General features: G+C 38.3%; 1 protein-coding gene across 3 annotated transcripts in view; it reads right to left on the bottom strand.

Annotated features, from left to right (window-relative positions):
• Positions 1-15086, bottom strand: part of NBEA (neurobeachin) — a 796980-nt gene that overhangs the window by 681257 nt on the left and 100637 nt on the right. For all 3 annotated transcript variants that reach the window (XM_084879290.1, XM_084879291.1, XM_084879292.1), the window contains exons 7-8: positions 10745-10864; positions 8013-8159 (exon numbers count right to left, since the gene is read on the bottom strand). In XM_084879290.1, the coding sequence (XP_084735416.1) occupies positions 8013-8159; positions 10745-10864 (267 nt within the window). The remainder of the gene's footprint in view (positions 1-8012; positions 8160-10744; positions 10865-15086) is intronic.

Below are 15086 nucleotides of genomic sequence, written 5' to 3'. Positions count from 1 at the left end.
CAATGACCTTCTTGTTCTTGTCAGGTGCTACCAATATAAGGTCACCCAGGACCACTGCCATAGTGCCAGGCTGCATCTCAGCCTGGGTGCTTATGGTTACTATAATGGTGACTGGGGCCAGCTGGGGTAGCTCTTCATTCCCACTACTGATCAAACTCTAAGCAATTAAAATTATATTTTTGAAGACAAATTGTCATCCTCAAGAGATGGATTTATTTTTAGGATAAAGAAAGTTATTTGCAGCCATGGTAGATACATTAATTAGTGTTATAAAATCATCTTTCATAAAAAATATAGGATAGCTGTAATGAAAACTGCATTGACCTTTCAATCAATTCCAAAATAAAAATTACAACTAATTGAAATAGGATAACATTCAAATATGCATTTATCTTCTGGCTAAAATTATAAATTATAAATATTTAAAATATGTTAGTTTAAAAATAAAGCTTCCCTATTTCACAAAAATTTACAGATGAACATAAGTATATGTGCACATACTACTCAGAGGTATTTTTCTATAAAAATATTATTTGCAGATATATTAGGCATAAATAAATGTATAATAAGGTATAAGCAAATAATCGGGAGAGCAGAAAAACAAACTACATATAGACAGCCCCACAAAAGAAAACAATGATGGAAATGGAGTGAAAAAATATAACAAGGAAAGAGATAATGCCTTGGTAAGAAATGTACTTAAATGAAACAAGCAAAACTAAACAACTATATTTTCAATCCTAATTAATGTTTCTCTTTGAATTCTGAAAGGAATTCTATCTTCATTAAACGAAAGACTTCCCCCATTTGTATTAATTGTAAAGTACGTCATTGCATCTAATATAGGAAACAGGGTGCTGATTTGTTTCATTTTACTGGCATTTGGGTTATTGGGATCTGGTTTACAATGAATGAGCAAGTCCCTTTCAAAAGGAGGTTCTTCCTCTTCATTCCTGAATATGATAGCAACCTCAGTTACATGGGGAGAATTATATCTACCCAGGTCACTATTAAGATCGTATTCAGTTGCCACTGTTACTTCCATGGGAGCAATACCTTCGAATTGGGCTTCCTTTTCTACCTCATCTAGCATCTTGTACATTTTTTTTTAATTCATTTATCTCATGCATGAAATTGTTGATGTTGATCATGAGTCTTTCTGAGCAGCTCTGGTTTTCTGGCATTGCTAATCTTTTACTTATAGCATCGGCAGTATCCAAAATATAGAGTTGAGCAAACTTCCGAAAAATACCATCCAAAGGATGTAATGTTCCAGTACAGTGATAAACTATTCTGTGTATTCTAAAACAGTATGACCCATATCCTGATGATGATGCAATATTTGCACCCATGGAAGCAAACACAAAGGAACTATTTATGAAATGAATATTTTCCATGAGATTTTTAATGCCAGAATCTTCGTTTGTCATTAATCTTTTTAAATATGCCGGGTATTCTGGAAAATGTATTTCATTTGGAAAGACTTTAGCCTTGCTACAACATTGAGTAAATTTCCCATTGGATGGTTTTTCATCAGAGAAATTTAGTGATAGGCAAAACTGACATCTAACAGTCATTCCACCACAATTATGTTCGAGAATTGCATCCTCATGTACTCCATTTTCGCTGAGAAGTTAGTTGCTACCAGTATTGGTAGTATTTGTTGGTGACTGCTCTCTAGACATATTCTGTTGTCACCACCACCTTCTTTCAACTTCAAAGGCATGTTGGTCTTTAGACATTTTCTGTCGATGAAGCCAGCATTTTTCAGCTTCAGAGCCATGTTTTTCCAATAACTGCTTTTCATATACATTCTGTCACAGGTGCCACCTTCTTTCAAGATCAGATAGCACATTGCTCTTCAGGCATTTTTTTGTCAATAATGCCTGCATCTCTAGGCTGCATTGTTTCAAAAGTTGTTCTTTAGACAGTCTCACCTCCCTGATGTCATGGTCTGAGATGCAGGTAAACAAGAGTCCTGGCTGTCAGGGCACTGAGAACAGTCCGACCAAAGGCTGATTCTGGCTGATTCTGTGAGGGTGGGGCTTCCTCCACCCTGCTGTCAGTCTCCACAGCAGCTATGAGGAAGCAATCTTCCTCAGAGGGGCTCTTGGTGGCAGAGGGGGAATGCGCTGGGCGCTTGGCTTCAGTAGGTTGTCAGGGCACTCCCCCCCTGCCACCATGGAGGGCACCTTTCTCAGCAGCACAGGCCATGAAGATCCAAGCGCCCCATGTGCTCCCCCTCTGCTGCCAAGGGCGCCTGTGAGGAAGCTTGCTCCCTCCTCCCTGCCTGGGCAACCTCTGAAAGAAGCACCCTCTGAGGTGGCAGAGGGGGAGTTCCCTAGCAACCAAAACAAGCCCAGTGCCCCTCATGCTCCGGGCATTTCCAGGCCTCTCTCCTGTATTCATTAGTTTGAATTAATTTATTTTGTTTTTCTTTTCTACTGAGTATATGTTGAGTATAAGATATCTGTGATTTGAAAAAGAACTCTACAGAATATGCTGTTTGAAAATAAAATACTGAATATTTACATATCAAGAAAATACATGTGACTTTGAGTAATGGAAATCCTGCAAAGTGATTTTTATTTTTGGAGATAGTTTTATATATTTTTCTCTTATCAGACAGGTCTTTATAATAAACTAGAGGCCCGGTGAACAAAATTCGTGCACGGGGAGGGGAAGGGTGTCCCTCAGTCCAGGCTGCACCATCTCCAATCTGGGACCTCTCGAGATAGGGCCTAAATGAGCAGTCAACATCTCTCTCACAATCCAGTACTCCTGGCTCCCAACTGCTTGCCTGTCTGACTTCCTGATTGCCCCTAACTGCTTCTGCCTGCCAGCCTTATCACCACCTAACCACTCTGCTGCCAGCCTGATTGATGCCTAACTGCTCCCCTAACATCCTATTTGCCCCTACCTGCCCTCCCCTGCAGGTCTGGTCACCCCTAACTGCCCTCCCCTGCAGGTTAGATCGCCCACAACTGCCATCCCTTACAGGCCTGGTCTCTCCTAACTGCCCTCCCCTGCTGGCCATCTTATGTCCACATGGGGGCAGTCATCTTTGACCTCATGAGGGCAGCCATCTTGTATGCTGAAGTGATGGTCAATCTGCATATTATTCTTTTATTAGATAGGATAGAGGCCTGGTGCATGGGTGGGGGCCAGCTGGTTTGCCCTGAAGGGTGTCCCGGATCAGGGTGGGAGTTCCCTTGGGGCAAGGGAGGCCTGGGTGAGGGACCTGTGGTGGTTTGCAGACTGACCATGCCCCCTGGCAACACAAGTGGAGACCCTGGTATCTGGGGTTTATTTATCTTCTATAATTGAAACTTTGTAGCCTCAAGTGGAGGCCTGGGCCAGCCAGGGCTGCAGAAACTTGGCTTCCTCCATTGCCAGGGGCAACCCTAGCCTCCTGCTCTCTGCAGCTCCATGGCTGCCGCCATTTCTGTTGGAATTTACTTATCTTCTATAATTGAAATTTTGTACCCTTGAATGGAGGCCTGGAATGGCCGAGGTGTGTGGAAAGCCTAGCTTCCTCCGTTGCTGGGGAAACCCAAGCCTCCCTCCTGATCTCTGTGACGACAGCCATCTTGGTTAGGGTTAATTTGAATACTCGCTCTGATTGGTTGGTGGGCGTGGCTTGTGGGCATGAGAGATTGTTGGTTAATTTGCATATTACTTTTTTATTAGGTAGGATAATAAACTGATAAAAAATCATTATAGTTTCATTTTCTTAAATGAAAGAAAGAACAGAAAGCTAAAAACTAAAGTATTTACAAATGTAGATGAATTACTTGCCAAATGAGGTTACCTGACAATTAGAAAATTCCCAATAACAACTCTAAACTACCAAAACTTTATTAAAATCAGTGTTGCAATTTTGTCAAAAGACAACCATATAAGAATTCATAATATTATAGACATTCCATAGCACCAAATAAATATAACTCATGCTAAATTTTACTATAGTACATAAAGTTATAATGAGAAAATTTGAATTTTAAAAATTACTTTCAAACCTAACAATTTCTTTAATTGATTAGTGATACCCTCCCTTATATACTGTTAATTTAAAATAATCCAGTACAAATATTCACTGCTCAAAACTAGGCATTTCACAGAGAGAACATTTTGTAGCCCTCTAGTGACAGACCAAAATCATTTGAGACTATGGATGGGGGTTGGGGTGTGGAGAGTGAGGGGTGGGAAAGGCCAAAATTGATTTATTTTATTTACTTCAGAGCCCAAATATTGATATGCTAAGTACCTTAAGCTCAGAATCATATACTGTCTGACCACTGCAAAGACAGAAAGCTTCATATAACTTGAGGCAAAAAATAATAAATTTATTATGCACCATTGAATAACTTAAGCTTCCTATGTGATTTAAATCAAATGTCAACTAATTAATATATCCTACACCCCTTAAAAATTTCACAACTGCCCTCTACTCCCTTCACTCATAGGAAGTTACTTTGCTTCCTATTTCACAAAGAAATTGAGACTACCAAGTGTGAACTATCTCAGCCTTTTTACCAGTCAAAAATAAATTTGATCTTCATCTGCATCCAATCAACCTTCCCTTATTCATTCTCTAAGCTTCTTGAAAAAAAATATTAATATCAAAAAAATTTTGCAAGTATCTTTCCTGATATTAATTATACTTTTGGTATTTAAAAATTGAGAAAACACATATACACCCAAAAATTTAAAGTCAAATTCCATTAACAACAAGGAGCCTTTGAAATGCTAGCAACTTATAAACATAATACTTTTTCATGTAAAACCCCAAATTTAGAGGTATGTTCTTTTAAAAGTTCTCACTTTATATAGGTACTCTGTATCTATGCTAGAATGCTAGGACAAAAATATGTTATAACATGAATGCTTGTGCATAGAACACAATGACTCAGGATTAATACTCATTTTCTCTGTTAGTATGGAAGAACATGATAAGAAAGAGCAGTATGACAAATTAATACATTTGCAAAGTAGTTCAGGATAATGTTTTCTCTTTCTAAATGAAAAAATTACATAACTCTGTATTTAGCCCCTTTTCCTCTTTGCGCCTTAAAAGCACCCATCAATTTTGAAATTTCACTATGTCAATCATATTGAATTTATGGTTTGCATATCTGTATTTACTTGATTTTCTAACTTTATTTATGTTTCATTGGTTTGATTGGTTACTCTACTTATCATTCTGTTATTGCTTAAAGAAAGCTACTTCAAATATTTTATGGAACGAAACAAAGCAGTAGGCAAGGAAGGCAGGCTGCAATTATAAAAATAGTAGAGGCCGGTGTATGAAATTAGTACACAAGAGGGGGTGGACCCTCAGCCCGGCCTGCATCCTTCCAATCTGGGACTCCTAGCTCCTAACCACTCACCTGCCTCCCTGCCTGATCACACCTAACCACTCTGCCAGCCTGCTGATCGCCCCTAACCACTCTGCCTGCCTGCCTGCCTGATGCCCCTAACTGCTCCCTTGCTGGCCTGATCGCCCCTAACTGCTCCCCTGTCAAAGTGATTGCCCTGAACTGCCCTTGCCTGACTGCCTTATCACCCCTAACTGCCTCAGCCTGCCTGCCTGATATTGATAACTGCTCTCCCCTGACAGCTTGATCACCCCTAACTGCTCTCCCCTGACAGCCTGATTGCCCCTAACTACTCTCCCCTGCAGGCCTGATCACCCCTAACCACCTTGGCCTCAGCTCCCACCACTGTAGCTTTGTCCAGAAGGACATCCAGAAGACTTCTGGTCTAATTAGCATATTACCCTTTTATTAGTATAGATTCCAATGCAAAGCCAACACTTGGCACAGCTATGTCTCAAACCTAACAAAAGGACCCATGAAAGAAGAAGTAACTAACTGTACAAGAACAAATTCACTTCTAGGATAAACAAGTAAAATTTTATAGAAAAAGGAAAGATAGCAAGTATTACCACCTTGACATAAAAACAACAGTACTATCCAAATGCAATTTATGATTACTAAGATCCCTGAAAACATCAATATATTTTCATAATAGTAAACTCAAACTGTGATTTATATGTCAACATGGAACATAAAGTTGAAAACATATTGAAAACAAATGCAAAAATAAAAAGACAAAAAAGTATTTTTAATGTCTCTAGTCCTTGTTCCTAACACAATCTTTACATTGTGGACATTAGGTTTAAAATAAATCACTGGCTCTTCCATTCAAACCATGGACTTCTTCAGAATCAAAAACATTTTCACATACACTATATAATTCTTTTTCAACTCCAAACATTTAGTGATGTCACTATTTCCAATGTAATTTTAATAAAATTCCTATACTAGTATATTTCCTAGCCAGTTGTGTTGTACATTAAATAGTATGGTAAAGCGGGACCGGTTTGGCTCAATGGATAGAGCATCGGCTTGGGGACTGAAAGGTCCCGGGTTCGATTCCGGTCAGGGGCATGTGCCTTGGTTGCGGGCATATCCCCAGTGGGGGGTGTGCAAGAGGCAGCTGATCGATGACTCTCTCATCGATGTTTCTTGCTCTCTATCTCTCTCCCTTCCTCTCTGTACAAAATCAATAAAATATATTTAAAAAAAAAATAGTATGGTAAAAGCCTGGGGTGGGGCAGGGATTGAGAAGTGGGGGATCCAGGAAGGGGAAATTGGGGAAAATTTGTAATATTGTCAATAATAAGATAAAATAAACAAAATTAAATTAAAAAGCTAATCCTATCCTATATATTAAAAGCCTGATATGAAATTGACTGAACGAATGGCAGAACTACCGATGGAGTAACTGGTTACTATGATGCACACTGACCACCAGGGAGCAGATGCTCAACACAGGAGCTGCCCCCAACCCGCAGGCCCAGATCAGCCAAGGAGCGTGCCATTGAGAGCCCCCCTATTTGCCCCTCTGATTGCCCCACAGAGTGAGGCAACTGGCGGCAGTGCCAGGAGGCAGGCCACACAAGCAGATGGCTCCAAGGCAAATGCCGGCAGGGGACCCCCAATCGCCTTGCCAGTCGCCCGACAGATCAGCCCTTATCACCAGCCAAGCCTAGGGATCCTACCTATGCACAAATTTCATACATCGGGCCTCTAGTTCATATATATGAATACAATATCTTACCTAAATAAGTCTTCATCTTAAATATTACAAAGCAGGAAGAATATAATAAATCATATTAAATAATTAGCTTTGCAAAAATTACATGTGGCTGAAATTATTTGGTTCTAGGGTAGGCAGTTATTATGGAGTAATACTTTATTTTATTATTTTAAAAATAGAATTATTACTCCATAAAGTATTACTTTATACCATTTTTCCTCTAAATCTTTATTCTTTCTAGGTTACTCTAATTTTAAAATTAACAGTCATTTCATTTGTTTATTATATACTGAGTGGCCAGATTATTATGATCTCTGAACACATAATAATCTGGCCACTCAGCATGTGTGTGTGTGTGTGTGTGTGTGTGTGTGTGTGTATACACACACATATATATTAGAGGCCCAGTGCATGAATTCTTGCATGGGTGGGTCCGGCCAGCCTGGCCAGGGGAAGGAGACATGGGCAGTTGGCCAGCTTGCCTGCTGGTCGAACTCCTGGTCAAGGGGACAATTTGCATATTAGCCTTTTATTATATAGGATATACAAAGTGGCCAATTATTATACACTGAGTGGCCATAATAATCTGGCCACTCAGTGTATACCTTTCAAAATTTGATATTTCAAATAGCACATTAAACAACAGGTTTTTATAAATTTTATATTTCAAAATTATATAAGAAATGCCATGGCTTCAACATTACAAAACAAACTAAAGAATAAAAATAGCTCAAGATAAATGTTAAAAAACGAAAAGCACCTTTGAAAGAAAATAAACATAACAGTTGAGTTCCAAAAAATAGAGATGACTTTTAAACCACATTGAAGACTATCACTATATATTATATCACATTTAACATGGAATTTACACAATCTTTCCACAGGATTTGTAAGAGAGTTCTTACTACCTTATATCCAGGTCCTAACTGATGAACTGCAAATATCTGTGCAGGGTTGAGTGCTTCACTGAATACATACACGGCACCAAGTTGACCACAGAATACTCTATTTGCATCAGCAGTTTCAGAGGATCCAAGAAAGCACTTGTCATAGCTCTATTTTGAAAAAGTTATAAAAAGCAAATGTATTATTTTCTAATGACAAAATTAAGGACACCTTCTTTCACTGTCATAACAATAAAAAAGAAAATATCAATTAATTCTTATCAAGTATTTAAGTAGTAAAAGCCAGCTAAAAGTTTTTAGGAAAAATAACTCAGTTAAATGTTTGGTATTGATTGACAAGTTAAACAAACAATAACCATTACTCAATAATCACTTGACCAGTTCTCCAATTTTATATTTAAAAGCAAAAGGGCTTATAGTTATTTATTTACAAAAGTAAAACTTATTTTTAAACTTAAATGAGTTATTATTATCCATATACAGAAAAAGACTCATCTGAATCAGAGAATAACTGGTCCAATTTTAACCATAAATATATAGGGCCTAATTTTTAAAACTCAACCCAATTTCTCCATTATTGATATAATCCTCTATTTCTCCAAACAGAGAAAATCACTCCCCTCTCTCACATAAGTAAGCATTTTTCAAAATCAAAAGAGATCACAGAAGTCTGATGCCTAAAGCAGATGGTACAGTGTTCTCCACCTGGAGAGTTGAGTACCTAAGAAGCCATTCTTAACAAGACCTTTCCCACTAAGGTGTTTTAAACCTCTCCTAATATTTGGTCCCACCCATCTAGACCAGTAAAAGCAGTCACTGGCTGTTTCTCTTTCACATCCTTACAGGTTATTACACTCATGTGAATGAGATACAAAAACAGAAACTAGTCATTAACTATTCAATTCTTAATTAAAAGTATAAGGACTTAAGTACTGACTTTATAATACTTATGTGCATATGCATTACTCTCCAGGTCTCTTCATGTAGTATATAGTGGAGTGTTACTGCAAATAATTCACAAATCTAAGTATTTTCTTTGTTGTATTAAGATATATATATTCGTAGAGATAATGACACTCAACAATATGACTGAGGTTTTTTCCACTCTAATAAAAAGACTTTTTCATTTGGAGAGCAAAACAAGAATTTCATCTGTATATTCTAATTCTGACAAAATTATCCTCATAAATATTTACTATGTCCCAACTACAAGTTTCTAGGACAGAAAAAGACAAACTTTTCTTAGAAAGGAACAGATATGAAATATGGTTTGTAAGATACATGATTTCTGTTATTTTCTTTGATTTCTGTTTGTTAGGGTCATTAAAAAATGTAAAAACAGACTATACTGAAAGAGGTAAAGGGCCCTGACCGAGAGAACAAACAATAGACTATGCATACAGTGCTACTAGAACAAGAGCCAACCCATGCACTGAGAAGACTAAAGTCTACTGAGATACAAATAATATTGAGATATGAATTTATTAAAAAGAGGCTTGCTGGGATTATTCTGTGAGCATTAGAACATATCTCTTAATTTTGCTCTAACAGGCTAGGATGAAGTTAAGAGAAGGCACAAAATAGAGAAAAAAGAGTTTTTAAATCTATATATCCTCTATTAAGAATCCAACTATGTTATCTCCTCCACTGCTAATATTCTAGTCAAAATTAGTACCTTTGTTATAGTAGCTGTAAATCATTTAACAGATCCCCCTACTTCTGCCAATTATTTCCTTTAAAAATATTCTCAATACTGCAACCTGATTGATGTTCCTAAAATACCAGTCAGCATCATATCACTAGTCTGCTGATAATCTTATTAGAGGCCCAATGCACGAAAATCATGCAGGAGTAGCCTTCCTTCCCCCAGCTGCGGGCGCCAGCTTCCCTCTGGCACCCAGGACTCAGGCTTCCCTTTGATTGTCAGCAGGCACCTGGGACTAGGCCTTCCCTGGCAGCCCTGGCTTCCTCCAGAAGGTGGTCAGGACTTCCAGTATAATTATCATATTATGCTTTTATTATTATAGATTATTATAAGTAAAGATTTTTACACTAGGTAAGACTGGAAAGTCCAAGCCTTAAGTTAGTACATGAGGCCTTGCATATTTAACTGTCTAGTATCTGCTTTGCCTCATCTCTTATCTCTTCTCTTCCCTCTGCCCCAAAGAAACTGGTTATTTTGTTGTTTAAGAAACTTTCCAGTTTCAGCTTAAAACCTCTGAACATGCAATGAATGGGATTTTCTCCCCAAATATCCACATGGCTTGCTCCCTGAACTCTAATAAAATCATTTCTGTATTGTCTGTCTTCTCCCTTCCCTAAACCTACACTTTCTATACCTGTTCCCACTTAATTTTAGTCCATAGAATTTTTCACCATTTATCTAAAAATAGTAGTGACTATATGTTATACTTATCTGTCTAAGGTTTTTGTGTCACATCCAAATAAGGTGAAAGATACATTTTTAATGCCTGGGATTCTGGAAATACTAGAATACTGCCTTGATGTTTTTGACCTAATACTTAATAAATACCCAAGCATTTTTTTCTTTTTTTGTATCACTAATCATATCTTGTAGCAATTACATTACATTTAAGACTTAAAAATTCACTTAATAAAAAAAAAATTCAAAGTAAAACAATATATTAAGTTTCTAACAAACTATTTAATATTCAACTACAAACTACATAGCATATGTTCAAATACATTAAAACACAGGTTAAAATAAAACTTACATCATTTGTGTTAACATGCCAAGCCATATCACCATACGATACTAGCTGTCCATTCACATAGCATCGAATTTCGCTGTTTCTCCATCGATTGTATATGTGGACAATGCTGATCATGTACCACTTATATGAAAAAAAAAATTAAAGATATCAATATGTATAGTTTTTATTGTATAAAAAGCAATTGTAACATTCATAACATACATACAAAAAATGCTTGCAGAAAGAAACAGTTGCCCTCTACCATTTCAAGTCCCTCATCCCATTTCTCATTTTTCAGATGAAGGAAGTGGTTCATAAAGAATAAACTTGTGATTTGGACAGAGCGAGAAAGCCTTAAATCTTGATAAACCTTCCAATTAACCAAGATCCCAAAACTATGAAATTATAATTATATTTGTGTTCATTCATTTAACATTTATATTGTGCAGGGTTCTGCAAACACACAGATTTGACAAGACTGATCATAGTTCCCACTTTTCTGAAATTTATGGTTTAATAAAATAGAAATACATTAAACAAGTAAAACAATATAGGATCACAAATCATAATGATTTCTGTGAGAAAAAGAGAATGGTCTAAAATGAGAGAGAATAATCTACATTCTACTTTGGATTGTAAGTTCAAGAAAGACCTGGCAAATGAAAAACTTTTTAACATTAATAGCACAATTTAGCCCTACCCAGTTTGGCTTGGTGGATAGAACAACAGCCTGTGGACTGAGGAATCCCAAGTTTAATTCCAGGCAGGGCTCGATCCCCAGTTGGGAGTGGGGAGGGAGGCTTGTGGGAGGCATCCAATCAATGATTCTCTCTCCTCACTGATGTTTCTACATATCTCTCCCTCTTCCTTACTCTCTGGAATCAATAAAAATATGTTTTTTAAAAAGTAGTACAATTTAAATACAATTAAAACACACCATATAGACTTATTAAATCAGGGGTAATTTTATATTCTAAATGTAACTTATGAGTATTCATTAAAAATAAAAAAATAAATTTCAATTGAGTTCTCATTTTATATTAACTAGGGTCAACAAAATGCATTTTTAGTGTGCTTTTTTTATATAGATAGTTTAAGTTCTGTAATAATTTGTGGACCCAAACCTTAGTCTCTTTACAGTTAACTAGAGGCCCAATGCATTAAAATCGTGCATGGGTAAGGTCCCTATGCCTGGCCGGTGATCAGGCCCATTGGGGCCTTCCAACTGCTGGCCTAGACCATCCTTCAGGCTGCCAGAGAGGCCATTCCTTCCCCGGCTGTTGGCTCCTGGCAGGAATCTCCCTTCCCAGGCTGCTGGCAACTAGCAGGGGCCTTCCTTTGCCTCACACCATCCTCTGGTGGTCCGTGCATGTCACAGTGAGTGATCAAACCTTTTCAAGCTCCTGAAGGGACAATTCTCATACTAGGCTTTTATATATATAGACTAAAGGCCTGATGATGAAATTCATGCATGGGGGTGTGTGTCCCTCAGCTCAGTCTGCACCCACTCCAATCTGAGACCCCTCAAGGGATGTCCAACTGCCCGTTTAGACCCAATCTCAGTGAAGTCAGGCCTAAACGGGCAGTCGGACATCCCTTTCAAAATCCAGGACTGCTGGCTCCCAACTGCTTGCCTGCCTGCCTTCCTGATTGCTCCTAACTACTTCTGCCTGCCAGCCTGATCACCCAATAACCATGCCCCTGCCAACCTGATTGATGTCTAACTGCTCCACTACCAGTCTGTTTACGCCCAACTTCCCTCCTCTACCAGCCTGGTCACCCCTAACTGTCCTCCCCTGGAGGCTAGATTGACCCCAACTCCCCTCCCTTGCAGGCCTGGTCCCTCCCTGCTGCCCTACCCTGCTGGCCATCTTGTGGCCATCTTATGTCCACATGTGGGCAATCATCTTTGACCACAAGGGGGCAGCCATCTTGTGTGCTAAAGTGACAGTCAATCTGCCTATTACTCTTTTATTAGATAAGATAGAGGCCTGGTACATGGGTGGGGGCCAGCTGGTTTGCCCTGAAGAGTGTTCCGGATCAGGGTGGGGTTCCCTTGGGCTGTGGGCTGTGGGGAGGCCTGGGTGAGGAGCTTATGGTGGTTTGCAGGCTGGCCATGACCCCCAGTGAAAGCAAGCAGAGGCCCTGGTATCTGGGATTTATTTATCTTCTACAATTGAAACTTTGTAGCCTAGAGTGGAGCCAAGCCTTCTGCCCTCTCTGTGGCGACAGCCATTTCTGTTGGGTTTTATTTATCTTCTATAATTGAAACTTTGTAGCCTTAAACAAAGGCCAAAGCAGGCCAGAGCTGCAGAAGCTTGTCTTCCTCCATCGCCATGGGAAAACCTAGCCTCCTGCTCTCTGCAGCTCCATGGCTGCCCCCATTTTTGTTGGGATTTATTTATGTTCTATAATTGAAACTTTGTAGCTTTAAGCAGAGGCTTGGGCTGGCCAGGGTATATGGAAAGCTTGGCTTCCTCCATCACCAGGAAAGCCAATCCTCCCTCCTGCTCTTTCTGTGGCCACAGCCATCTCGGTTGGGTTAATTTGCATATTCACTCCTGGTTGGCTGGTGGGCGTGGCTTATGGATGTAGCATAGAGGTGGTTAATTTGCATATTACTCTTTTATTAGATAGAATAGCTTAAAGCAGAGAATACAAAAGTTGTTTTCTAAAATATAGAAAAACACAAATGATTGCTAGATATTTGAGCAAATATACCTCCAGTGGATAAGGGGACAGGGGATAATTAGACTAGCTTTCACATAAAAAATAAAAATAAATAAAAATATAGATTACAGACCACCTTGTTCTCCAGATTACTTAATAGCACTATTCAGTTATTTAATATATATTTGCCAAGTACATAATTTAATAGTAATTATCAACCACTAAAATTTGTTATTTCAAGTTGTCTAAAATATTTTGAACAAAATTCAATTCATTTATTTTTATTTAGAAAATCAACAATGAACAACAGAAATCAGTAATATATAAAAAAATTGTTTATCAACTATAAAAACAATGTCAGGTCAAATCATTTCACTCATTTAAAAGTATTTTTTATTTTTTTAAGTTGTTTCATTTTAGGTTATCTAATTTGTTGCAAATTGAGTCATTAAGATTAGTCATTTAACAGCTCGTGTTTCTAAGTATTACAAACTTATCAGAAAGAACTCATAAAATTGAGCTACAAATAAATTTAAGAAAACCTCATAGATATTTACAAATATAGGAATCAAAATTTATCTAAATAGCCCTAGCCAGTTTTGCTCAGTGGATAGAGTTTCAGCCTGCAGATTGAAGGGTCCCAGGTTCGATCTGGTCAAAAGCACATGCCCAGGTTGGTGGCTTGATCCCCTGTAGGAGTGTGCAGGAGGCAGTTGATCAAAGATTCTCTCGCATCATGTTTCTCTTTCTCCCTCTCCTTTCCTCTGTGAAATCAAATATATATATATATATATATATATATATATATATATATATATATATATACACACACACACACACACACACATATACATATATATATATATATATATATATATTTTGTCTACATAACATTGAGTTTGAAAATTTTCAACCATAATGTAATCTACACACAATCTGTACATTTTTAATGAAATTTTGAGAAATTAAGATATCTACATAGAATAGAGATGTTTATATAAAAAAAAAAATTCTACTGCTGAAATATATTTTTAAAGACAAACACTAAAAGCTGTACAACTGGGAGATTCCAAGATGATGGCAGAATAATTAGAAGCTACACCAACAATCTCTCATTCTAAATTGAAATTACACTAAAATATAGAGATATCATCCTGAATAACCTACAGAAGACAAAGTGGTAAGAATCATTATAAACAAGCATGTAAAGAGGAGGCCACATCAAGATGGGTAGGAAGTATGGTGGTATGAAAACACTGGCTAGACTCCCAAAGGCAGCAGCTAAAATTCTGGAGAAATATCTCAGTTGTAGGGGGTTACCTCTGAGATGTCTGTGGTATAAACCCAAGCTGGACTCCCAAGCCCAGAGTAACAAAACTGGGAAAGGTGTCTACATAACACCTGGCTGTGAAAAGCACCAGAGGTACTGTCCAGCAGGGGCAGATGGCTAACATTCCCTTAATGGGCCAACACTCTAAATTTCATTTGCAGCCACTCACCTTGGACTCCGGCAGAATGGCTGGTCGCCATGACATACACTGACCACAGGGGGACTGTGGCTCAGCCAGAAACCAGGCTCATGCTGGTGAGCACAGTGGCAGTGACAGGAGCCTCTCTCACCTCTGCAGCAATCAGACATCTCCTGAGGGCTCCTAGACTGCAAGAGGGCGCAGTCTGGGCTGAGGGATTCCAG

This window comes from Pipistrellus hanaki (assembly GCF_964339955.1).
Source record: "Pipistrellus hanaki genome assembly, chromosome: 3".
NCBI classification, from domain to species: domain Eukaryota; kingdom Metazoa; phylum Chordata; class Mammalia; order Chiroptera; family Vespertilionidae; genus Pipistrellus; species Pipistrellus hanaki.
Note: the sequence above shows the minus strand (reverse complement) of the source record. Positions and strands in the feature narration are given on the sequence as shown.